The sequence below is a fragment of the Centropristis striata genome, chromosome 7, assembly GCF_030273125.1.
Source record: "Centropristis striata isolate RG_2023a ecotype Rhode Island chromosome 7, C.striata_1.0, whole genome shotgun sequence".
Taxonomy (NCBI): domain Eukaryota; kingdom Metazoa; phylum Chordata; class Actinopteri; order Perciformes; family Serranidae; genus Centropristis; species Centropristis striata.
In genome coordinates this window covers 22999851-23027354 of record NC_081523.1, presented here as the reverse complement: position 1 = coordinate 23027354, position 27504 = coordinate 22999851, and the positions used below count along the sequence as shown (strand labels likewise).

The 27504-nt window shown below is 39.6% G+C and overlaps 2 protein-coding genes across 2 annotated transcripts in view; one reads left to right on the top strand and one right to left on the bottom strand.

Moving 5' to 3' along the window:
- The window catches only part of hsd17b4 (hydroxysteroid (17-beta) dehydrogenase 4), a 40191-nt gene extending 26493 nt beyond the window's left edge, over positions 1-13698 (bottom strand). Inside the window, exons 1-11 of the mRNA XM_059337613.1 lie at positions 13563-13698; positions 12989-13042; positions 11823-11930; positions 10109-10168; positions 9971-9992; positions 9726-9772; positions 8867-8951; positions 5600-5787; positions 3166-3257; positions 2949-2973; positions 2681-2809 (exon numbers count right to left, since the gene is read on the bottom strand). Of these exons, the coding sequence (XP_059193596.1) occupies positions 2681-2809; positions 2949-2973; positions 3166-3257; positions 5600-5787; positions 8867-8951; positions 9726-9772; positions 9971-9992; positions 10109-10168; positions 11823-11930; positions 12989-13042; positions 13563-13614 (862 nt within the window). The 5' untranslated portion in view covers positions 13615-13698. The remainder of the gene's footprint in view (positions 1-2680; positions 2810-2948; positions 2974-3165; positions 3258-5599; positions 5788-8866; positions 8952-9725; positions 9773-9970; positions 9993-10108; positions 10169-11822; positions 11931-12988; positions 13043-13562) is intronic.
- Positions 13699-15182: 1484 nt separating this feature from the next.
- Positions 15183-27490, top strand: prr16 (proline rich 16). Its single transcript, XM_059338166.1, has 3 exons — positions 15183-15964; positions 19727-20806; positions 25734-27490. The coding sequence occupies exons 1-2, from the start codon at positions 15830-15832 to the stop codon at positions 20594-20596; spliced, it is 1005 nt and encodes a 334-aa protein (XP_059194149.1). The 5' UTR covers positions 15183-15829; the 3' UTR covers positions 20597-20806; positions 25734-27490.
- Positions 27491-27504: the final 14 nt, after the last annotated feature.

Genomic DNA, 27504 nt, shown 5'->3' with positions numbered 1-27504 from the left:
GCTTTTTTCTGTAAGTGTACTGTGTAGTCGTCTAATTAAGTGTTTTGTAAAGAGTTTTTGCAAGGACATATATGTAGGTCTGACATTTTTTTACAGTGTGACTTTGAGAGTGGGGTTAGGCAGTTGTTGTCAAAAAGACGAAAACATTTAATAGAGGTTAAAAGTTTTTCTATTGTTAGTTAGTAGTCTCGTTAGTTTGTGTAAAATTACCACAGTATTTGTAACAGTTCCTCTGTCTATCAACAATCTCAGCAAATGTTACATTTGACTGAATAAAAAACCTATGCATAATACTAATACATGCCCATTAGCAAGATGCAAACACAATATGACCATTGGAAGAAATAGACATAGTTCTCATTAGCCTACTGTAATAAAAAAAATAAAAAATATCATAATAATAATAAACTAGGCCTGCAAGCAGGACTGAACGGGACCGAGCAGAGTGGAGCCATCGGGGGAGGGCGCGGCGATGTGGGCTCAGTCCCTATGCGTCCCAAATGGCGTGTCTCCTACCACTGTGCTCGGGGTAGGTGTAAAACATAATACTTTCTGTAGCCAGCAGGGGGCGCTATGACTGTGTGTCAATATTTACACGTGGGTGTGTTCTGGGCTGGACCCTCATCACGTGTGTGAAATTTGGGACAGATTGGACAATGTATGGTCAAGTTATACTGTCTCGTGTGTTATGGCAAGACGCCATATTTTGCTGCCATGCCACACCCACATAGTGTGACCGCCGGTAAAAATGTATACAACTTTTGATCCCCAAGGCCTTGTGATGGTACTGACCAAGTTTGAAGTCAATGTGATTAAATCTGTTGGAGGAGTTATGTAAAGTATGCAACATGGTCATTTTATGAAAGGGGGCGTAGATAAAGCATAAGGGGCGGGGCTTTATGAAATATTGTTATTTAGAAGTGCTAAGGGCTGGACTCTGATGAAGCATGAGAAGTTTGGACCAGATCGGACAAGGAATGGAAAAGTTATAACGATCTCGTGTTTTATGGCGAGATGCCATATATTGCCGCCATGCCACGCCCACATAGTGTGACCGTCGGTAAAGATGTATCCAACTTTGGATCCCAAAGGCCTTGTGATGGTACTGACCAAGTTTGAAGTAAATCGGGTGAAATCTGTAGGAGGAGTTCGTTAAAGTATGTGATGTGGAAATGGGCAAAAACTGCGGGAAACGCCATCTTGATTGAAACTGGCCGACTTCCTGTACGTTTTAGGGTATGGGTTCTTGGGAGTTTTTGGTGCGTCTCCACATGTTTCATATGTGTCCCAAATGGCATGACTCTACGTGAAACCTACTGCTCGGGCTAGGCGTAAAACATGTGACTTCCTGTTGCCAGCGGAAGGCGCTATGACTGTGTGTCAATATTGACATATGGGTGTTTTCAGGGCTGGACCCTCATCACGTGTTAGGAATTTGGGACAGATTGGACAATGTATGGTGAAGTTATACGGTCTGGTGTGTTATGGCGAGATGCCATATTTTGCCGCCATGCCACGCCCACATAGTGTGACGGTCAATAAAGCTTTTGATAAGGACAGAATAATCTAAGGACAGAGGGTGTCGTACCATGTATAGTCTGTAAAGCCCTTTGAGGCAAATCTGTGATTTGTGATTTTGGGCTATATAAATAAAATTGACTTGACTTGACTTTATGATTTATGGTCTCACCTTATGTGATCTTTAATTACAAAATAGACTAAATGATGATGGAATAATAAGCAAAACTTGACAATAGAGTACATATTAAAGTTGCTGAGAAAGGCAATGGTACAAAAAGGTAAAAAAAAAAACCAATGTTGAGATTGCTGTAATCTGGATCAGTCCAATAATTGAATGTTTTGTTTGTATTTGAAATATAAAGTTGACTTTGTTTTTAAGGAAGAGAAGCAACTACAGCCTCAGCAAGCTGACGTCTCAGATGATGCAGAGACAACGGTGGGAGTGGTACGATTGTTCCCCAGTTCTGTACTGCTTACCCAACAGGGATCCCCTTTCTATGGTGTATTCAGACAAAATGCAAAGTCTAATTTTGCTATAGTTTGTACTAGTTTGTACTATAACTTTTTTTACTTCTCTTTCATAGACCAGACTGGATCGACTCGACTACAAAAAGGCAGCAGAATGGGCCCAAGCAAACCGGCATGCGTTTGCAGCCATAGTGGAGATGCCAGATGTGCTGAGGATGTGGTAAGAGGAGTTTGCTGAGGCTGTAGAGCTGTTTGGAAAGCTATAGGTGGATAAAGCAAGTGAAGGAATAAGTGAAGGCTTCGATGGTCATTAAAGGGAAAAGATCTTGGAGCCATTCAAGTTTGTTTTTCATGATATTGAAAATGTAGAAGTTCTGTGAAGAAATCGTAGATCACAAAGGATATTTGGCATACTGTGAATGCAGGATCGATGATGAAAAATGAGCAGGTTTCCACATGTCTCTAAATTGTCAGGATGTCAAATGAAAATTGTCTGACTTTGAATAAGATATAGTACTATTACGCACCAATATGCTCAATAGGACGACTGATCCTATCTGACCTTTCACTAATATAGTCGCATGTGTGATGTAGCTAGCGGTTGTGAGTGCCGTCTGGCAGCAGGTCATGACAATCAGAAACTTAGCAGAAAAAAAAAGAGCTTAGAACGTCAGCCACATGCATTACTGACCTCCTACACTGGTTGGCTTGGTGGCATCTGTGAAATCACAGATTTTGTCCCACTGGTCCCTGACAGCCTCAGGAGTCATGGCTTGGTTCTTCTGTCTCACAGTGCGACCCAGAGAACGCTCCCAGCGCACTGCACACATGGACACACACAAATAAAGAGGTCGCTGCATAGTGAAAATCACACGCATACAGTACTAGTGAACCAGAGGCTAATGAATATCATAGATGCATACAGACATTTCCTCAGGGAAAATACACACAGTACTCACATTTACCAACCCAGCCTCCACCAACCTGCACAAAGGACATGAAACATGAGCAGATGAGCAAACATAGAGATGTATACCGTCTATTTATGGAAAAAATGAATATGTCAATGGTGCACTACTGTTCTTAATGACGAAAGAAAAAAGCTACAGGCAGTGCAGTGGGAGAGAGATCTCACTTATCTTATTGGAGAGAAAATAAGAGCTTTTCTCTGTGTACCTCAAACAGCGATCCATTTTCTTGGCACTGTTCATGACAGAGCCAGAGGACCAAGGGAGCAACATACTCAGACTTCAGAGACGCCACAAGTTCTGAATAAAACAAAACATGTACAAATACAGTACAGCAGAGCTTCTTTCTTCTTTTTATTGCACATATGTTATACAATTGTCCTAAACAGCAAAAGGGTGCTTCTTCTCCAATGTCTTTTTTTAGTAGTTTGTGTATTCTAAAAAATATTCTGTGTTTGCTTAACGAGCCCAGTTTGAAAATACTAAAAGTGAATGGCTTGAATTATTAGACAAGCCTCAAGCACTTGACCTCTTTCTACAGAGCTAACATGAATTACAAGCTGATGAGTCAATTTTCAAATGGAATTATAGGAAAAAGTAGTAAATACCCCTTTTTTTTAAAAAGATGTCTCACTAGCATTGACGTATTAAATAACACATCAACATCATTTGAAATCATGCTTCTAATTTATCAAAAGTCAGGTAATATACTTGTTATGACACAGTTTTATCATTAAACAGAAGGACTTGTTTACTCTACACTAAGCTGTGCACATTAATAATATAATCATCTGCTGGACAAATAGCACAAAATATGCACCGACACTGGAGCAGGGAATATAACTTTTGAATGCATGAGAACATGCTGTAGGTTCAGGTCAACATCAGTTTAAAGTGATATCTAAAAGGGTCTGGGTTTTTTAATAAGTTATGAACAGATTCCTAAACATGTTGGCATGAAGTTGAGCAAACACGGCTCAGGCTTTTATTCCCTATATGAACCATTAAAAGACGTAATACCAAACACCATATGTGTGCTGGAAATATCTGCACCCTTCAATCAACAAAAATGGTGGTAAAAGTGCAGGCATTCTGTTTCACTGCACTCTGCATGTTTAGCAAGATTAGTTTTGTTGTTTGTGTTTTAGAAAAGCCTGAGTCAGTGAATGCCAACATATGGAACCAAGTCATTTACTAAGGTGAGGCCATCCTGTGACAGTTGGCACAGCGCAGTGTGACAGATGCTACTGTAGACCAGCACGGCAGGGAAGCAAAGCCATTCCTGTAATTTGTCACTTAATACCCCTGTCAACAGAGCTGCAGTCACAGAGCGTGCACAATATGCTCGTGATGTGTAGACATTCACAGATAGTGAGTTTGATGGGCCAGAAAACATTTCCCAGCAGACAGTGCTGAAAAACACGCCTTTTTAAACCAATGACAAGTTGTCATTTTGGAGATTTTAGTTGAGTTATTTGTTTGATATAATGTTCTTAGACAACATAAAGTATCCCACGTTTACAAGCTGTTCTAAGCTTTATGTCTGTGTGGTCACTGTGTGCATCCGATGCTGCATTACTTTCTGTCTTAAGACACAATTTTAGCATGAAAATTATGAGCACCCTTGCACCTACAGTACAATAATGAGGCCGGAGCTGCCTTTTAAATCAACGGCTGACACATTAAAACTTTTAAAGCACTTACAGGGTGCATGATTTCATCATGACTGTTGGAACAGTGAAAAACCACAGTTCTTGAATATTAGATGACAAATTTGCATGTCAAACGGGAGTGCTGTTGCCTCAATTTTTCTAAATCAACATTACATAGGCATTACTTTATGCAGCTGCTCAACAGAAGAAAAAAAGCAGTGATTAAAATCCATTTGGCTATTTTGGCCTGCCCAAAACAAGGGTTGCATTTAGAGTGGCAATGATTAGACATCTAATCGATGAGTCAAGTGGCAGAAAAATGATTTAGATAATTGATATATTGTTATTGTTAGTCATTTTTCATGCATCAGAAGAGCAGAAATGTTTTCAGTCTTTCAAAATGGAGATTTCCTGCTTTTCTATCACACAGAAATTGATTTTCTATCACACAGAAATTTTATAATTTTAAACTGAATATTTTTGGGATTTGGACTGAGAAAAAACATTTAAAAACATCACCTTGAACTTTGGAATTCTTTCACCATTCCTGACATTAATAGACCAAGTGATCAATCAACAGGTGCATCTCAATAAATTAGAATATCATGGAAAAGTGCATTTTAGGTCTTTATTAAATGTAAGCCATAATCATTATAATTAGAAGAAATTAAATAAATTAAGACATGAAATGTTTCATTCTGTGTGTAATGGATCTATTTAGTGTGCTATTTCGACTTTTTGAATTGAATTACTGACATAAATATACTTTTCTATGATATGCTAATTTATTGAGATGCACCGGTATTATTTAGGAAAATAATCAGCAGATTAATGAAACGTAAAAGTAGTCTTTATATTTTTTGAAGAGTCGTTTCAGCCACAATTGTAACGTTCATGTGTCGGAGCATGATCCTAGCGTAACACCACAGTATGCATTCTACAGATAAACAACATGCAAGTATCTATGTATGTTGTAATCTCTGGGCTTACCTGGGGGCATGATAGTTTCTGTGAGGCGTGACCCGGCAACAGGAGCAATAGTGTTGCAGTGGATGTTGTACTTGCGTCCCTCGATGGCCAAGGTGTTTGACAGCCCCAGCATGCCCAGCTTGGCAGCGCTGTAGTTGGCCTGGCCGAAGTTTCCATAGATTCCCGCGGCTGAAGTCGTCATGATGATTCTGGCAACAGACCACCCGAGGCAACATGTCAGTAACAGGCATAGCTATGGAGTACTGGCAGACGGCCCACGCACACATAATCTCCCACAGTGGTACACACTTTTCATGTATGCATAAACACAAAGGCGTATGCATATGTGAGCCCCCATTCTGTGTCTGTGTCTCTATGAGTCTGCCGTTTCTTCCAGCTTTCAAAACTTGAAAGACAGATATGCCCTTTCTGGAAACTACCATTTTCGGTATTTTCAAGTGGGACATTTTGTTCAAGCCAATTTCCATAATTTCCTACTGCACCCTGCAAACTACCTTGGAACAATTATCTTTGGATCTTGCCCAATCAGAGGGGCATAATATCTCAGACATATGATCAACTTTTGACCTGCGCACTTCTCAGACTAATACAGTTTAAGGTCGTACACTGTGTCCATTCTTGCAAGGCGAAGTTAGCTGAGAACTAGCCGAATGTTGACAATAATTGTGACCGCTGTAACAACTCTAATGCAGACTTATCTCATGTTTTACTCCTGTCCTAAACTACAAAACTTTTGGACTTCTGTGTTTGTAACTTTGTCTTAAGTTACAGGATGGGACTTGCAACCCTGCACCCATATCAAACTATTTGGGGTCCCAGAGGATCACACCTCTCTAACGTCTGGGCAGGCTGATATAGTAGCATCTCTTTTAGCTCGTGGCAGAATCTTGCTTGATTGGAAATTTCCTAAGCCCCAATCGTCTGCCATCTGGCTTCAAGACCTGATATTTTTCCTAAAATTTGAGAAAATAAAATTCACTCTCAGGGGCTCTGTAGACCGTTTTTACAAGAAATGGCAACGCCTGATTGATTACTTGAATAGCCTTCAAACACTCCCCCTTGCATAGAAAGGGACTAGGGTGTACAGACTCACTTGACAATATTTAGGGAGGAAATACTTTCTTTTATTCTAATTTACCTACCATTTTATACTCTTATTTTCTTAATATGATTCTTTTTTTCAATCAACGTGTGCATATTATTACATGTATATCATTTTCCCTTTCTCTCTCTTTTCCCAATGGTGCTTCTATCTCTCTTTGTTGTCTCTGTTTTGTTTTTTTATTTCTCTGGAATCAATATCAATGTATGTTGAACAAATAACTAAAGAATTTTAAGGTGGGGAGGGATATTAATATGTCTGTGTGTTGCACCATGCTTATTCACACTCTAAGCTTCTCTACCCAGTCTGTCATCAATCTTTCTACCTCTCACTTCTTTCTGTTTTGGTTTCACCTTTAAATACACAATTAACTTTTGCTGAGGTTGACTGAACACAAAGATTGAATTTTAAACCCATAGGACATTAGTAAAAAATACTATAATTCTGAAATTATCGTGATTATTACAGAATACTTTTACTCTGAAAACTACCCTACTATAAAACCAACTGCATAATTCAAGGACACTTTTTTCAATGTCACTTCAGCATCTATGAACTACTGTCTTTTCCTGTTTATACAGAACACATAGGCACAATGTGAAGGGTATCTGTTGCCAGGAGTAACATGAGAGTAATGCTGGTTGTGTGACCTTTTTCTGCAAATTATGATTCAAAACATGCAAAGCTCAATGGGCCACTTTCAGAACACACATTTTTACTTTTCATAGCATGAAAAGCACAAGTGTTAAGTTCAGACCAAAATGCAGCCAATGTTAGTGTTTTTAGTTGCACCTGCAGCTCAACTTTACATTTTTCAACTATTTTGGCCCATTCATGAAATTTTGAGTGTGTGATTTTTTTTTAGGGTGAAGGAATTTTAGAACTTCGACCGCAACCTCTATAATAAGTCTATAATAAACTATGAAGCGTTAATACAGACGCTTAGATCCATAAGAATTGTCCCTATTAAAACTGAATGTGGTTTTTATTATTATCGATCAGATTATGTTATGTTTACTTATGTTGTCCTATGGGGCAGATATAAGGTTTCTTTCCTGGTTTTCACTTATAACTGCTGTAGTATGGAACACGGCAATCTTTGCTGCAATACATCAAAATCAATGTTGTTGCTCATCACAGACTGAAATAAAAAAAATCCCCCTGAATTTAGTATGCAAATAAAATTTGATTTGGGATTTTTTTCTTCATGACAACTGCAGCATTATGTTAACGATATGTTTTTAACGTTAATATTCAGAAAATTAAATCATATTTGGTAGTGATGATCAGGAATAATGTTGGCTAAACATTATAATTGAGACAAAGTTCAAAGTAATATTAATATATAATGTTATGGTTGTTTTTGAGGCAGACATTTCTGTCTTCTAAGAACGTAAGAGCATCTTTTTTTTAAAGGGATACATAAAAAAAACATGATTTTGCATACATTGTCAATGCTTCAAGTCAGTTTTATCCACTAAATGTTTCACTTCTTATCAAGAGGCTTCTCAAGAGCTGCAGAATCTCGGATGAGTGGCAAAACATCTTCAATTCTACAACTTCAGACTAGTGGATATCTAAAAATGTTTATGCTGTATTGGAAGAATAAGATGAGCCTGCACAGACATCTTTGCAACTTCTTGTGGAGTCATCGATTTACATAGTATTCAAACTGTTAAGAGATTAACCTGCAGTGCTGCATACCTAAATTAAGTAATTTCTTTCATTCTTTGGTGATTTACATATTCATATCAAACTTGCTGTCTTGGGCTTTTATTAGTATGCAGATTTTTTCATTGCACACCATGAAACCAATGGAGCTAGACATATTAAGGGGTATCAAGAGACTAGAGTCACAATATGTAATAATGTGATGGCAGACATGCTTTATGTTACTCATTACTGCAAGTGCATATCCTCAAGAGTTCTCTTAAAGTGGGGCACATTAAAACCGCTTTGTGTATCTTTGGTACTTTAGCTGAAGTTTGAATCAGGTCTTACCAAACAGCCCTTTGTGTCATGCTGACATCATCTTGATTAAAGTCCAGTAATGTTCTAATTGCTGAGGATACTGTAACTTTGTTGGATCTATGAAAAAAAAATCCTACCTACATAGAAGCATGGCACCTTTATGCTCAATAACTGTTATAAGCCGGGCTCCTTACCTGCCAAACTTTTGGGTTTTCATATGGTTCCAGGCAGCTCGAGTCACCAGGAAGGAGCCTCTCAAGTGAACTCTTTGTATCAGGTCTGAAATGGAGAGTGGAAGTATAATACACAACACATAACATTATGCACTTCTGTTATTTCACATTAGAACATTGTGGATCAGATCCAGCTTACAGTCGATTTTTAAACTCCCACACAGACAATCTGTTTTTATAGACATGAGGTACATTGACAACAAACTCAAGTTAAAACAAATGTGTTCTGCTTAAGGAAATGTCAGTTTGCCTGACTATGGAAATCATAACATACATGGTTATGGGTAAACAAGACACTTTCAATAAGGTTTCAGGGGCATTTGTGGGTGAAATACCAGTTAATAAGGGGAACTCTGGGTAATTTACTATGCTCTGTATGCATGCGAAGTGGTGGTGCAAGATATGCAATTGGCTTGTGGCAATCATGTGTCTGTCATCTAAAAATATTTCCCAAATATGTTTTATCCTATTGGATCAGACTCTGAATAAGGGCACTTTGTTTGTTTTGTACAATTGTGACTCTTTGATTTTGTATTCGATTATGATTAACTTATTTTTTTACATTGTTATGTGGTTTTGATAGTACACACAAATAAAAACACAATGCATCACAGACTCTCGTCTTTTCACAGCATTCATAAAAAAAGAAAAATATTGTTTAAAAAAAGTATAACATATTCTTCTACTTAGAGCATGGTGGCAGGATTCAATTATCAGGTGAGCCAAATGAAAGCTAATAATGTGATGATATAAGATGACTACATACAGTATGAGTCAATAAGAGTAAAGTGAATGTTAAGACCAGAAATAATGTAATTACCCCAGTCCAAATCGCTCGTCCTGGCAAACGATCGGTCACGGAGGATCCTTGGCAAAGAAAAGCAGGAAAGGGATTTTAGTCTTTTCTGTCATTGTGAAAAAATTTAAGGATCTCGTTAGCAAAATTATAGTGGCCCAAACTCACATTAGTGTTGTAACTACGATTAAATAGCCATTGTTAAAGCAGATGATGATTACATTAGACATCATCACATGAAGTGGGATTACTACAGTGAAATTACTTACCCAGCATTGTTCACAACAATATCTGCAGGAAAAGATATTTTGGTTCACATAGCAGTAATAACATTACAAACAATCATTTCATTTAGATAATTTGATAATGCAGTCTTGAGATATTATGCATACAAAGACAATACTCACCTATTCTTCCAAATGCATCCAGTGCTGACTGGATCAGTTTTTCTCCATCCTCTACAGAATCTTTATGTGCGCAACAGAAAACATATATTTTTTGCATTTAATGAGTTATGAATCCTGAATTATTTTGCATATCTAGAATTTTACAGGATCATACATACAGTATCTCACAAAAGTGAGTACACCCTTCACATTTCTACAAATATTTTATTATATCTTTTCATGGGACAACACTGAAGAAATTACACTTTAAAGTAGTCAGTGTACAACTTGTATAACAGTGTACATTCACTGTCCCCTCAGAATAACTCAACACACAGTCATTAATGTCTAAACCGCTGGCAACAAAAGTCAGTACACCCTCAGTGAAAATGTCCAAAGTATCAATATTGTATTTGCCCACCAGTATTTTCCAGCACTGCCTTAACCCACTTGGGCATGGAGTTCACCAGAGCTTCACAGAAGTGAGTACACTAAGTATGGTGAAAATGTCCAAATTGTGTCCGATTAGCCATTTTCCCTCCCCTGTGCCATGTTACTCTTTAGTGTTACAAGTTCTTAGGTGTGAATGGGGAGCAGGTGTGTTAAATTTGTTGTTATCTCTCTCACACTCTCTCATACTGGTCACTGGATGTTCAACATGGCAACTCATGGCAACGAACTCTAAAGATCTGAGAAAAAGAAATGTTGCCTTATATATAGATGGCCAAGGCTATAAGAAAAATTGCCAACACCCTGAAATAGAGCTGCAGCATGGTGGCCAAGACCATACAGCGGTTTACCAGGCCAGGTTCCACACGGAACAGGCCTCGCCATGGTCGACCTAAGAAGTTGAGTTCCCGTGCTGAGTGCTGCCAGCATTGGTGCAGAGGTTGAAGGGAAGGGGTTTAGCCTGTCAGTGCTCAAACCATATACGCCGCACACTGCATCAAATTGGTCTGTGTGGCTGTCAAGCCTCTTTCAAAGATGATGCACAGGAAAGCCCGCAAACAGTTTGCTGAAGACAAGCAGACTAAGGACATGAAATACTGGAACCAAGCCCTGTGGTCTGATGAGAGCAAGATAAACGTATTTGGTTCAAATGATTTCAAGCATATGTGGTGGCAACCAGGTGAGGATTTCAAAGACAAGTGTGTCTTGCCTACAGTCAAGCATGATGGTGGGAGTGTCATGGTCTGGGGTTGCATGAGTGCTGCCAGCACTGGGGAGCTACAGTTCATTGAGAGAACAATAAATGCCAACATGTACTGTGATATTTTAAAGCAGAGCATGATGCCCTCCCTTCTGAAACTGGGCCGCAGGGCAGTATTCCAAAAGACACACCTCCAAGACCTTGCTAAAGAACCTGAGAGTAAAGGTGATGGACTGGCCAAGGCTGTCTCCAGACCTAAACCCTATTGAGCATCTGTGGGACATCCTTAAAAGGTCTTTAACATCCACCAGCTCTGTGATGTCGTCATGGAGGAGTGGAAGAGGATTCCAGTGGCAACCTGTGAAGCTCTGGTGAACTCCATGCCCAAGTGGGCAAGACAGTACTGGAAAATACTGGTGGTCAAACACTTTGGACAATTTCACTGGGGGTGTACTCACTTTTTGTTGAATGCACCATAACATAAGTTAAATATTACAAGGTTGGCAAGAGTCAATATAAGCATGGAGATAACAATGTGCAAAAAAAGAGAAAGGAAGACTTAAGACAAGAGTCCAAACTTCTTACCATAGTTTGCCACGGCCTTGCCTCCCTTCGCTCTTATCTCCTCCACCACCTTATCAGCAGCTGCAGAACTCTTTCCACCCCCTTTCATGTGTCCCCCAAGGTCATTCACTTTATTGCAACAAGAAGAAAAAAGATTAGCCATAATGGGGTGAGTTCTGCAATTCTCCAAGACTGATTAGCTGCATTAGAGTGTAGTTAGCTAAGCTGATTCCTTGTCAGAGTTTAAAGGCGAGCTCAATCCAGGCAGCAGGGAAATCTATTATTTTGGGGAGGGCAAATGTTTATGCAAACATCTGTAACTACGTAGTCAAAAAAGTAACATAATTTCTGTGACAGTCAATGCAATGAACATTTCTTTATGACAGGTCTCATTTTGAGGCATAGTTTATCTCCTGAATCGGGTCAAACTTGGGACACATCAATTCAACTTTTTCTCTATTGATAACGTTTTTGACTCAGGGTACCTCTGCTGATACAGACTTCCAATTTGAAATTCACTGGAATAGTTCTAAGTAAGTGAAAATAAGATCATAGATTGGCACTAAACCAAGTTTGCCGATAACTATCACTGAATAAAATTAGTCTTGCATAGACAGACCCATTTCCATAGCATTGCCAGCAGAAACAATGTCTTGTCATAGTGACATTGTATTTACTTTTAGACATTTTATTAATCGTGGATTGCTGCCAGCGCACTTGAGATCTGTATCTGTGCTTCTACCAGTCCAGTGTATTGGGTTTACGTATCCCAACTGGAATCGAAACCAGGTCAACCTCGAAGAATCTGTAGATTTTTACATATGCTATAATTTCACATACATTAAGATCCCTGTTGCGGCTTTCTGTATACTGAATATTCTCAGCAGCAAGTGCTATAGGTGCTTATGGAAAAACTAACACTTAATTGAGATTACTAAATCAGGATATTTTATTGATGAAACTGATGTGAAATCCCTAATAACTCAGGGAAATCATTTGGAATCATCCTGGGCAAAATGTCAACAAGCACACTGCAAGACTGTCAGTTGAGGTTGTTGGGGTTCACTTTCAGCAAGCTTTTCACCTAGCGTTTAGGATCTTTGCCTGGATGCACGAACCACAGTATATCCACAAAACCTGTTCTAAAGTGAGGTATAAGAGGCTTAAAATGAAGACCCTTTATTTACCTACAACTGAGGCGCCTCTTTCAGCAAAAGCCAGTGCATAGTCTCTGCCAAGGCCTGTGGAAAGAAAAACAGATGAGTAAAATCCCAAGTTCACTTTTACATAATAAAACACTTCCATTTACAATCTCTGCAGCAGTGTTGTTGCATGTGCCCTTTCACACACTTTCACCAACAGTCTCATAAGAAAATACGTGTGCTTTGTAGACATAAAAAATAATTTCGGTTAAAGAGCTTCTACATACTACTGTACTCCCCATTACAGAAACATAAAAAAAATGATTTTGGTAATTTCTAATGCTGTCAATTTAGGACAGCTGTGACATAAAACCATGGTCTTATTAATTTGTTAAGCCCTATGTGTTAAAGGTAGCAATGTCGTGGTTACACGGAGTTTAACTGCTGTGAAGCTAATGCAGCATACATAAATAAAGACTCGTGCATTTGCTTTCTTAATAATTTGGCTCATATACTTAGTAAATAGCCACAGCTAGCAGGTTAGCATTCGGACCCAGCGTTTACGAACATTTAGCAACAAAGACATCCTTGCTAATGTTTGTTTCAAGAGTGGTCTTACCTCCTCCAGCCCCGGTGACAAGCACGACTCTTCCCTCGAAAGACAAAGACATCCCTGTGAGTTATTATTCTCTGTTTCTGAACACGAACTGCACTGTCCGATTGCCAAAAACCACTTGACAGCAGGGTGAACTTTGACAACTTCCACTTCCGCTTTTAGGAGGGGGCAGTCTCGGCAGTGACCAATCAGAAACCAGATTCTAGAAGCGTTGTTTTTCGTCACAGTTGAGTTTACGCATGCAAGGTGCTCTGATATTATGGTTTAATAATTTATAAATCTGCCGTTAATTTCCGTTAACTTTATAAATTCCATTATATTTTATGTGCTCTCTCCGTTAACAAATTATTTGCATTCTAATAATGTAATCCACTGATTTTTAAATAATTTTTAATTAAAGCACCTTTTTTTCATATCAGCAAAATAATTGGGAAATATATGATGATGATGATGATGATGATGATGTTAGTGGGGAGGATGATGATAATGATAATTATGATGATGGCAGGTTTAGTTACCAGTCTGCCACTGACAAAATAAACAATTTAATGTCCGCTGTCAACATAAAATTGCTTTTGATTGCTTTAATATCATTGAGCGTGCTGTGTAAACACAGCACGCTCAAATTAGACCAAATTAGATATGATGCCTTGTACAACTAAAGGTACATTTGTTTGGACAAATATAATGTTAACAACAAAAATAGCTCACAGGAGTTTAATTTAAGAGCTGATATGTAGCCATTTTCCATGGTTTTCTTGATAATAATAACAACAACAACAAAAAAACAAGAAAAATGGCTTGATGTCAGCTCTTAAATTAAACTATTGTGAGATATTTTTGTTATCATCATTATATTAGTCCAAACAAATGTTCCTTTAGTTGTACCAGGCATTAAAATGAAAAATAAATTAGAGAAAACAAGGGTGGTCTAATATTTTTTTCCATGATGTATGAATTAATGCATGGTCTATTAAACTACTGTGGTGCTTGTACTGACATGTTCCCCAGGTTCTTTTTCATTGCCGTTTTTGTCTGTGGGTTTAGGCTGTGTGAGTTCTCATTCATCTGGTACAATAGTTTAAATATTATAGACATTATTACAAGCTGGTGGGGGTGCAAGTAGGCTAATTCATGACAAGACAACAAACACAACCGTTCTGGTCATAAAGAGAGAGAGAGAGAGAGAGAGAGAGAGAGAGAGAGAGAGAGATTTTGATTTTCAAACCACCTTTATTTGCTCGCCACAGAATAACCAAATCACAACAGACAAAACACATACATAAAAACAAAATATATAAAGTTAGATTCCGTTGAAAATAGTTCCAAACATTTGCTCATCGTTCTCCACAGAGCACAACACATGTTCAAGGCACCATACATTTTTACTCACATTTACCCACATTCTTAGACAAACTGTAAAAACTGAAATCAGTTTTCACTCTTGCCTTCAACATACTAGGAAAAATAACACTAACATCACAATCTAACAAATCATTCATTTTGTTGAGGGGGGGGGGGGAGAAAGAGAGAGAGAGAGAGAGAGAGAGAGAGAGAGAGAGAGAGAATGCTCTGTGCCCAGACGCTGGTTGCTGAGACTCTCCTAGGAGGCTGCAATGGAGACAGGATGAAACTGACGGCGTGTTTTTCGGAGGAAAGTGCCTCTGGGGTGTCGTTACCTGGCGGCTTTCCGGGGTGTCTCATTACCAGAAGCGTATATTTGAGGACAAATGAGGAGTGTATTACCATTTTGTCGATGCCTGAGGATTATGGACCATTACAATAACGACCGGCGGTGTAACGGGTTTGGATAACTGCCTGTGTACTCTTTATTCTTCTTCGTGTCCTTCTCTTTATTTACAACAGCCCACACATTTTTAACGCAGTCGTGCTGGACGATTTTTTTTCTCTCGCAAAAATGTTGAATTTAGCGCTCTGTCGACGTGAAGGATATTCATGGCGCATCGTTTTGTGTTATTGGACATGAATGTGTGAGGAGCAGAAACCTGTGGACAGGCGCCGTTTCACAGACAGTATGATACAATATTTTGACATAACCGTTATTTTTTGTGTTACGCTCTATTGCGCATGCCTAGTGGAAGATACAGAAAGCTGCCCGACGCCACTTCGCTCCGTCCTGGCCGTGATGTAGGAGCAAAAGTGAAGGGAGCGGAGGACTAAATAAAAATGCGTTGGCAAAGTGGCAGCGTGGCGACCAAAGGATTTGACTTGAGATCCTACACGAAATAGATTGTGCCATAAACTGAAGAATGTCAGGGTCACCTAATGCAGAGGCTGAAGGAGTAGTCTCCAAAGTGAAAGTGAAAAAGGAGATCAAGACAATCGTGGAGAATTTGGAAACCATCCTGGGAGACCTCAAGGATGTAGCCAAAGAGCTCAAAGAGGTAAATAAACTGGAAACACCATACCTTTCTCCTCAGCAGCCCACCATGTGTTGTTATTTTTACAGGCATGCTCTTTCTAAGCATCACTGTCTGAGGGGACATGGGAGGATGACCACCTCACTTGGGCCTGGGAAAAAGCTATGACCACACACACTCTCACAAACATACAGACATGCTCCTCCCCCTGCCCACTAATGTATGTGATAATTATCTCCAAGGTGAGAGACATTTGGCACATGTGGTGTGGGATGTGACAGGACAGCTTCTTAGCCCTGACGCACAGGCTTTCATGAAAGTGTGAAAATTGTAATCACAATTAATATTTAATGTACAAGTTGGTTCAACCAGGAAGGAGCTTTTGCATTGCATTTCATCATCTTAATGCTGACTGTTGTTTGCTGTGAATTATCTCCTCCCATAGAGCAGTTGTCTTATCTTTTCACTTTTCATCTGCCTCAATCTCTCGTGGCGGCTCTCTATTTCTTCATCATCATCTTCCTTGTCTTTAGTTATCTTTCATCACATGTCTGTATTTATCGCAGCCACTCATCTCCATCCTGTCTTTATCTCTTGTTGTCTGCTCTCTCTCGCTCTCTCTCTCTGTCTCGCTCTCTCCTCTCTACATAATCCTTGTTAAAGATCGAAACTCTCAGAACTGTCTTATTGGCCATTCAACTATCAGCAATGCAGAGATACAAGGGGGGTTGTGTGAATATATTAAATGTTTTATTTAAATCAAGTTGTTCACATAGAGTAGAGACATTATTTTCTGTCATCTCATTCATGTCTTACAGTGCTTGCTTCAAATCAGTGTTTCCTCTACTGCCAATCCCATGCTGCCACCTCATTTGTAATAACCTGCTGTCTTACCTGCTTTCATGTTTACATTCCTCTATACCGGGCACACACCAAGCATCCGGTCTGCTGTGCTGAACCTCTCGCCCTAACATGACAGGCTGTCATTCTAATAAAATCCTATTGCCTACAGCCTGTGGTTCCTACATTATGGATGGCTAGTCGACACAGCATCTGTCTCCTTCTGCCTCTCTGCTCCCCTTTCTCTGATTTCGCAACTTGCGCTGAATTAGACTTCTTTTGTGTTTTTTCAGCAGTTTACAGTGTCTCACAGCAGGCGCCAGAGATAAATGAGAACAAGGAAGCATTGTAATCTTTCTATTGTGCTTTTTGTGTGTGTGTGATGTGCCCTCTTTCTTTTCTTTCTTTTTATTTTTGCTTGCAGGAAATTGTGCAGAGGATCAGTTATTCTGACACAGCACACACTAAACACATACCTCCAGGGGGTGTTACTATCAAAGCCAGTGTTTGGTTTATAATCCATTTGAAATGCAGTTATCTGTTATAACTCACATTCAGGGCTGGAGCCAAGCCTGGCTCTGAGGAGGGACCCTGCCCAGATGCTTGACACAGCCACAGAAGCTGCCTGGCCTACAGCAGGGGCTGCACACTGGGATACTGGTGTTACCTCTTGTGCGTGTCCCAACAAATTATCCATTTAAAGACTGCATGGAGAGTTGAGCTCCACTACCCTCTCAGTCCTAGCCTTCTATCTTTCTCTTTATCTCTCCCTCTCAGTCACTCTGTTTTGTCCTTTGTTTCTCCCCTCACCGCTCTCTCTCCACTTCCCGCCCTTCTCAAGCCACTGTTTGGACATGCATATATATTATATGATAACACTGGTGTTTTACAGTGGGTTAATGCCCAGGGTACTCAGAGATAGGCATTACTAATTCAGAAAATGAGCATAAGCACTTTGTCTTTGTCATAATTATTTTTTGAACGCTGTAACGTAAAATACAATCACTTTCCTTTTTGGAAAGTTTTTTTCTCATGGGTTATTCCAACAGTGTTTCAACTGTGAGACAATGATCTTAGATGTGCTCAGCTCAACTTATATTATACTTTCTGTGGACTCACAGAGTGCTGGATCCTCAATAGTGAAGCAGCCAGTAATAAAGATGTCCAAAGCCACACTTCGGTTCTGAGCATTAGAGCAAAAATAACACCATCAAGGGAGGAGAAGCAGGAAGAAACTCTTCTCCAAAGGGAATATTTTTAGATAGACCTCTCTGAAGAATATGGACATTTTATTATTGAATATAATTTATTAGTTCCCAGCAGAGTTTAGCACCATGCCTATTCTGTTTGTTAAACTGCCTTTTTAAAACACAGGCCGCGTACTAAAGCCTCCTTAGGCAATATGTGTACATGCAATTTCAGTCCTTCCAGATATGGCCTAATTATTACAGACATAAATGTATAGGTTAATAACTATTCCCGTGTATGAGCTCAAACTGCAGATGTTTGCTGTAAGTAGAAAAAGGATGATTAATTGTCGGACAAGAAATAATTACCAGAGGCATCTGAGAATAGCACTGTATGTCACTCTTAAATTGTGTGGTCAGTCCTAGGTTACACTTAGATTGGAGCATATTGATTAATGGGTATTGCATCAAATTCAGTTCATCGTGCCCTGAAAAAAACTGCTCATGTTGTTCTGTAAACAGTTAGAACGGATGCATGTCTGCACAGTACACTATGTCATTTGTGAATCTTTTATGTTTTATCTAAAATGGTGCTTCTGCATCCTTACAACTATTTCCAGTAATGCTTGTTACTTTTAGCATGCCAACAAACCACATTGTTTTGCTCCAACAGTTCTTTAATATGTCCGTATGCAGGCTGTGAAAACAAATTTCCTCTTGGAAGACAAAGAAAGCATCTTTGGATCTAAATATCTACTGTTTACACAGGGTCCCAAGACAGAATCTTGTTTTCATTTCTACTGCTCTGTGCAGAGCATTTCTGCCATTTTCTCATTATTACAGTTTGTTTATTGTCCATCCTTTACAACCATGCTCTGTAGCGTACACTACACAAGGCTAAAAATGCATTCAAGTATTTAAATAGTTATCTGTTTGGCCATTTTTTCTGAAAATATTCACTGAGCTATGCCACAGTGCATTTCTTATTTCTCCTTCCCACCCTGTCACACTGTGTACATTATTACATTATGATTGCTGTTTCATATAGCATTGCTTGCAATGTGCTTTTTTTCACAGTAAAATATCAATTTATTTCTTCTTCTTTCTGTCACCAAGGTTGCTTTCTTGGAATATATTTGTGCAGTGATGACTTGTTTATTGGGCTGTTGTTAGGAATTTTGACACTTAGTAGAAATGGATCTTCTTCTTTGCAATAATATAATGATTTTTATCATTCTCTGACTTGCTCACTTACAGCAGTGTTCTGTTTTTTCCAATAGGAACCTGGCAGTCTATTGATTTTACATGTCTGTCTCCTTTTCTATTTGTTATATCTCCTTTGTCTGGTTCCTCTTCACTCTTTTGCTATATGTAAAGATTTAATTAATTCCTAATGTTAATTTTGTAATATAAATTGTTTTATTGTCTTGTCTTCAGGATATGGTTGGTATTGTTACTTGTCTCAGTTCTGATTGTGCATGGGATTGTGATAGTATATCACTCAAGTCTGAATCTGGCAGGCTCATGGCCATTCCCATAAATTGTAGTGATATTTCTTTTTTCCCTGGCGTGGTGTCATAGAGATAACAAAATCAATCTTAAATGGCATTATTCAATCTCTTGAATCAAAGAGTATCATCTTTAAATTTCATACAATGGGGTTTTCAGTTCATTAATAACTTGGTGATTTAAAGGCATCAGCTCTTTTATTATTCCTGACCTCAGCTGTCTCAGTGACACTTCCTGTTCTTGTCACCAGGTTGTTCATGACATTGACACACTGACTGGTGATCTACAACTGGAGGAGGACGGCCTGACAGACAGCTCTAAGACAGACACGCTGAACTCCAGCTCAAGTTCCACCACCACTACTACTACCGCTTCCAGCCTGGAGAAGATGAAGCTCTTCCCTGATGACTGCATCTTCAGACAACCAGCGTTTATCGACCCGGTCCCTGTCAACCCTCTTGCAGTCCTGACTGTACTTAAGAAACCCCACCCTCCCCTACCGCCACCTAGACTTACCCCGCTGAGAGCCGAGGATCACAACATTAAGAATCTGCCTCATCCGACATTAGTGTTATCAGGGAATATATCCAAGGCTACCGGGTCTCTAATGAGGAATGGTGGGGTTTTTCCATTGAAACCAAACAGGGATTTATTCTCTTCTACCCCATGTTTCATTTCTAATGACAGTGGAATCCCGGAGTCGGGTCTTGTTCCTACATTACCCAGGCCTATGCCTCTTCTCCGCCATGAAAAGAACAAATGCCCCAAGGCCCCTGGCAGAGAGTCTCGTGAGAGGGAGCGTGTCCGGTTCAGTGAAAAGGTCCAGTACCACGGCTACTGCCCGGACTGCGACCTCCAATATGATGTAGACGACACAGAACTACACTTGCAGGCTGAGCTGAACGACCTGAGGCTCAGCCCAGTGCATTGCTGCTCTTCCTCCTCCCCTCCTCCTCCTCATGCTCTTCCTCATGAACTTATGTTGGAAAACGGCGGCCTCTCGGCCAGCCACAGTTTCCCACCGACAGCAAACACACCTCCACCTTGTGTGCCTCCTCACCCGCCTTCCCTCAAGCCCCAGAAAACAATCCTACGCAAATCAACCACTACCACGGTTTGACGCAGAACCCCCCTTGTTCTGTCTAACTTAAACATTCTTGAATCATTCATAGTGTTTTCTACTTTATGAGCGCTTTCTACTCGAGCTGAACTTTGGATTATCCAAAAAGAAAGAGGAAGAGTTGGGAAAAGGATGGATGAAGTGAGTGGAACGGAGAGAAAGGCATCGCCATGGGCGCTGAGACGTACACAGAGAGATCAGGAAGAAGCGGTGAGTGTTTGTGCATGTATTAGTGTGTTTGTCAGGGAGAGAAAGGGAGGAAGACAAAGATAAATCACATGTGAGCACTGACGCATCTGTGAGTCTGTCTGCATACCAGTTCTTTTGTTTTCATCCTGTATATTCATGTGTGTATATATTTGTGGGGGCATGCAGAGGCATATGTGTGCAGAGCGTGATGTTTGTAGGCAGAGAGCTTTGACTGAAAACAACAGACTGCTGACATCACTAAAACTAAATTCTGTCTATCTGGAAGCTCTTACTACTAACGAGCCTCAAACTCAGGAAGTTCTTTCAGAGAGGGGGCTCTAATTAATTCATGTCCTTCTGGATGAAACAAGAAAACCCGCTTCCCTCACATTTCATCCAAAGCCCCAAAGATCGTCCCATACACTGACACCTACATATACACAAGTAACTCTCCACAACACGCACATAAACATGAATAAAGGCTCTTATAGAATGCACTGTTATATTAAAATCATTGCAGACAGTTAGTGGCATCTGTAGGCTACCTCCACACAAGCCTGCCAAGATGAACAGTTAGTGCTGAGACAAGTGAGTTTATACACCCTTCGTCACCTCTTGCCTCTGAAAGTCTCATATTGCTGATGTGTCAGACTGTAGGAGTGAATGACAAGAGAGTGGCATGGTAGGCTGGTGAAGAGAGAGAGATGTTAGATGACAAAACTGCCATTGCGATTTGTGCCTACTGACAGCTTTACAGCAAGTTAATTGAAAACTCTTGTATATCATTGTCAAATATAAATTAATGTTTAGCAACTCCCATCGGTTTAGACCCCTCTATCACTCACTGTGATATCTGTGAGACTACGTGGACAGCAAGCTAATCAATCTTGAGAGAACCAGGCAGAAAAATGCAGGGTATTATCTCCTAAAGGGAATATAAATCAGCAGTAATATTGCCATCACCGTTTATATGAGCAGTTGGTATTCTCCACTTTATTAGTTTTTCTTAAGCAGCATATTTAATAAAGCCTACGTTCCCTGTGTGTGTGCAAACTAAGTGTGCATGTGAATGAAATCTCAAGTACGAAATCATTTCCAAATCAAGTGTCAATAAATCTTGAACTAAGTCTACACCCATGCCCTTGTGTGTGCATAGGTGTATGTAAAAGCACATGTCAGTTTGGCAGACTTGTAAAGACAGCATACCCTGCAGTTGGATGAGAATAGTAGCACCTTCCTCCCAGCGATGCCCTTAATTAGCCGGATTAGACTACAGGAGATAACAGTACTGCCTCAGACAGCCTTTGTACCAACATTAGCCTCAACAAAGCTCTGAACTGCTGCTGCACATATTTTTTCATGATAAACAGAGAGAGAGAGAAAGAGAGAGAGAGAGCTAACACAAGTAAGGAAAGGGACAGAAAGGTGAAGAGGTGTGGGGGCAGTTGTGTGTGCTTAGGGGGACAGGATGTTATATAAACAGAGCGTTTAGTCTATCATGTGTATGTTTAGGGCTGTGGAGGTGGGGAGCCTGTAGGTTAAGGCTGAGGACATCATGGTATGAAATAGTGCACACTGATGAGTAAATCCAATGCACGACCTTGATAGCCTTACAAATCTAAAATCAGCGTCTGGATTAGGGATCAGTGGATATTATTAGAAAAATGAGAAAGAGTGAGAGAGTGAGTGGTGAGGATGTAGAGGGAGAGAGAAAGAGAGAGAGAAGAGAGAGCATGCGTGATGAAGAGAGAGAGAGAGAGAGAGAGAGAGAGATGGTGAAAGAAACAGTAATGCGGTGAAGGCTGATACTGTTTTGACTGTATTGTATTTGCTGCTACTATGTAAGAGTGTATGTGGAGGGATGATGGTCTTCAAGATGATTGATGAAGATGAAGTGTAGAACTTTTACTGTATCAGCCTTGTAATAATGGGTCTAAATGAGTCTAGGAGCAGCATGTACACACAGACAGACACACACATTCAGGTTGAACAGAGCACCATGCAGTCAGTGCAGCCAGTATCATCAGTAGATGCAGCTTATAATGGCTTTTGCTTCCGTAGAACTGCCTTGCTAGCTAATGCACTATTCAATTGACAGAGTGGCCTTTGTTTGTATGATCAAGAGAATACACTGAAGAAAGAAAGTAAAGGCGTTTGCTTTTTTTTTCTTTCCTTGTCCTTTTCTTCTTTTGACAGTTAGTTTAAAGGCCTTCTACAGTGTTTGGAAAATAGAGTTGAACATAAAAGCCCATCACTGTTCTCCTTCCAACCAACGTATTTCTTAGTTTTTATTTAAGTTTTGAATCAAATGTATGTGCTCCAGACTTTGTTCTTCCACTAAATTAAATATGTTCTGAGATTAAATGTATTGAATTTTTTGAGTAGTCACCACAATGCTAAAATAAAAAGACCTTGCTGATGTGCACAGGCTCCAACTGAGGGATGAGACGCTAAGTTGTTTGAAAAGCTTTGACAACAAATGTTTGTGCACTTTCTTATTATTATTGCTATTATTGTCCTTGTACCAGCTGAAAATATGGATTATTTGTTCCCTTTAGTTATTGACATTGGTGGGCATTTGATGCTGTGTTCACTGGTGTTGGGTGTCATTTTAAAGTTTTTTGATATGAGATACAATAGCAACAGTGGTTCCCAGCTGGAATCAAACCAGTGACATTTTACTGTAGTTATGTGGTATGCTGTGTAATCATTTTGTGACGAATTCTCCTATTGAATCCTAATCACTTTTGTGTGTGGAAGAATAGACCAAGGCCATACATTCAACCGTTTCTTTCTCTTCAATATGGCTCCTTTGTGCTCCTAGCAGCGTAGACACACAAGTTTGATATCATTGTGCGCAACTGTCATAATAACAGGCCAGGATCGATAAAAGGAACTAATAAGGATGGAGGCTGTTATTCAGATGGATCTGACAATTTGGAACCATTTTTCAAACAAAACTAATTCTTGATTTCCATCCCTATTTACCAGGCTCATATTAGTGGAGGGAGTAGAAAGACACTAATGTGCAGGAAGTGGGAGAAACAATTTTACATTAGCGCTGGCTGACCATCTCTTGTTGCAAAAATGGGCCCATCATGCTCCCATTCATTGTCCATTGTTTAATATATCCATGGGCTGTTATCTGATTGATCCTGTAACACATAAATCAGTGGATGTAGGAGTTATTTTACTGTTTTTGTAATGGCTATCTGAGCTCCAGTGCTCCAGGCTTGAGGATGAAGTTGTAATGGGCGGGGAGGAGGTGGATCTTCACCGCCTCCATCATGAGTCAGGACTGATTCAACTGCACTGACCTACTCCCTACAGCTCTAGTTCATAGCCCACCTCTCCTTGACTTGTTCTCTCTTACTCTTTCTTCATTGCTTTCTTCCTCTCCCCTTGGATGATGCTTCACTCCCACTCGGCAGCAGCTGTATGCATAATCTCTCTGTGCACATGTATCTCTATATACATGTGGGTGGGGTATCTATTATGGAAACATATCTGACACTTTGTACAGCAAGCACCTTTGGTAGAATTTCCATTTTTAATCAAAAAGTTCACTGGGTTTTTCTTTGCACAGCTGCAGTACCAGCAGCCTCTGCATCCTCCACTTCTTACCTCTGAATTTCAAATGGCCTTTTAGGGATGAAAAAATCTTGTCCTCATTGTTATGCATCTGCTAATAAATGATTGTGTTTTCCAACCCCAAGTCCTGCTGACATCACCTGCCAGTGACCAACGGTTTGAATAATTAATACAAAATCTTATCGAGCTGAATGATTAGATTTTTTCAATTATATTTGTAAATGCAAACCTGTTACTCTGATTTGTTGCCGATAACACAATAGTCACATGTGTGCTTATAGTTTTTCCTCTAACTGCATTGTCTTCATTCCATTTTCCAACCTGGCAAGTGCACAGTGTGCAATAAAACTCAATAAATGTGTCAGAGTGAGACACACATTTTGCCAGTGAATATTAATTAGCTGTTGTTTGATTGTTAGTGGTGATAGTCTGCCAACAGACACAGTTGTCTTTTTGCTCATCCCCATTGTGCATGCATCATTTACTTAGATTTTTATTTCCCTCAATAGACAGCATTTCATGATGATCATTGAAAATGAAATGTTATGAGGAAAACATTAACAAAATGAAAGCTAAATAATTATGATGGTGAGTGCCAGAGGCATTACATATGTAATAGAGATATAATATGCAAAGTTCATTAGAATACAAAATAGACATGACCTACATTGCCAAACATCAGAGCATTAAAAAGTAAATCTGGTGCGCAACGGGCATGGATACTGGCTCGTCTTGGTGCTTCTTTATCTGTGACTCAGACAAAGTCATGATGTGGGAAAGTGAGTGGGCATGTGTGTGTGTGTATCCTTGTCAAAATGTGTGTGCACACTCATATGCATACATTTTAATGTTAAAGAGATACTTGTGCATGCATTTAAATGTTTATGAGAGTGTGAAAAGGAATGCATGTGTGTGAGAGAGTCAAAGGGCCTGAGATGGTTCAGTACAACTTAGAGAGCTTTGGGGTTGAAGCAAACTTAATGTGAGGATTTCACGCTGCTTTGGAGATTGTTAAAAGTTAGAGGCATCAGCTGCACCTTACTCAGGGAAGGTACACAATATCTCAACAACGGGATCAGATTTGGAAGAGCCACAATAATCCAGATGGGGTCCTCTGCTCAGTGAACCACTCCAGACTTGACTAAGAAACTCTTGAAAAAAAAGAGGCAGCTATTTAAGGAGACACATAAGGCTGGGTGATTGTCTTTTCACAAGAGAGAAGGCCTTTTTAATCCATAGAGGAAAGATGTGCCAGACACTTAAAAGCCACTGTTGGTGCTGTGACTGCTCTGTCAAGTGTCTCTCCTCTGTGAAGTCAGATATTCACACTAATGTGTTTCCTCTTCTTTCTCTGCAGGGCCCACTGAGATACTTGAGGTACAAGTGGAAGGGATGCTTGTTTCGTACACTTATCAACCCTGGTTGTTCAGGGCGGGCAGGAGGAGCCGGAGCTGAGGCCAAGCATCAACCTTTTTTTTGTTAAATATATCACTAATGGCTCTCCACAGAGCAGGAGATCATCCAGACAAAATAATACTTTTGAGCAGTATGGGCACAGTTGTGCCAAGGCAATGTTACTGTGAAACTGGGGAAATAGGAGGGGATAGATTAACTATAGTTGTGGCTGTGATATTTTTGTTGCATAGAAATAGCTGAATTAAAGATTTGAATGCTGCTGAAACCCTATCATCAAAAGTAAAGAGGCAATTTTCGATGAAGAGGTACAACATGGGGTGAAATGATGTCAGCCAGTATTTGATTGATGTCTACACAGACTTTTGCTCTGTGCATACTCAGATGGAAATCAATAGCTCCACTCAACGATGGAATTTGCCTTTTAAGAATTGTAATTGTTTGTGTCTGGAGAGCCTGACACGTCTGCCTGTGAACAAAACACTGCTGGACTGCAGATAAGGAGAGAATATTATGTCAGAATGCGCCATATGCTCAATCATAGTGTATTTTTAAAACGGTTTGAAATTAATGAAGATGTGGTCACTGATCTGTGTCCAGACATTATGTTCATTGTGTGCTCAACCAGTGTCATGCAAGCTATGTTTTTTTCACAATAAAATGCAGAGATTCAGTATAGTGCCATAGTTACAGCTTTAAAGGATCCTTGAAGAAGTAATAATTTGCATCAAATTTTCTTTGTATACAAATATACATGTACATGTTTGATATATATATATTTCAGGCATTTTTCTACAGAGACTTTAACATTTAAAAAGATGATATTTTTGATATTGTGTTGGAAGACTGAGAGGTATTTTGACGAAAGCTGACATTCCCTCGAGGGACCTGTTTTCCAGCAGGGAATAGCAGGATAGTTTATTTATATATAGCAACAGGATGGTGTTTGTATGGATAAAAAACAAGTGCTTCAGTCGTATCACTTCAACAAACTTTACAGAGCGGGGTGTATTGTGAGAAAGAACATGTACGGTGGAGATTAATGGCGTAAACCAAATACCTTGTTGTGCTTTATCAGACGGGAGGCATGGGGCTGAATGAATGCATGACTGACTCTTCACTTTGTCCTGCCATCACTGTGTTTTTCTATGCATTTCTGTGGAGAGGCTGTCTGTTGGTGGGTCCAACATGCAGGGTGCTCTGCTCTCCATATCACAGAGTTAACAAGAATTCCCTCTCATTTTCTCAAATGAAGTCATCAGGTTATTTGTGCAGCCACTACAAACCTGACATATGATCACATTGCTTAGGCCAATGATTTATTGGTAACTAAATAAAGAAAATAATAAAGTTTATCCATATAGCACTTATTAAAACCAGAGATTATTAAAAAAGGAAACAGAAAAATAAAGAAACAGAGAAAAAAAGGGAGAATAGGTGAATGAACATTTTCATAGGCCTTTTTGGATCATTAAAAAAGTATGAGGAAAGCCTCTCTCCATATTCAAACTGGAGGCACCACACTTGTAAACTCCACCTCTTTGTTCTCACTGGACACAGAGACTGAGGTCATGACCAAACTCTGGATCAATCAAGAATCAGTTTTAAAGATGATTGGAATGTCTGAAAAAAAAAGCTGTTGGTGATATTTTGTTGTGTGTGTCCACAAACTGTTGGAAAAAGTAAACACTTTACACTTAACATCAGTGTGTCTG

Coding starts and splice junctions, on each gene's coding strand:
- prr16 (XM_059338166.1), top strand. CDS start 15,830: ATGTCAGGGTCACCTAATGCAGAGGCTGAAGGAGTAGTCTCCAAAGTG. Junction 15,965..19,726: donor TAGCCAAAGAGCTCAAAGAG/GTAAATAAACTG, acceptor TCTTGTCACCAG/GTTGTTCATGACATTGACAC.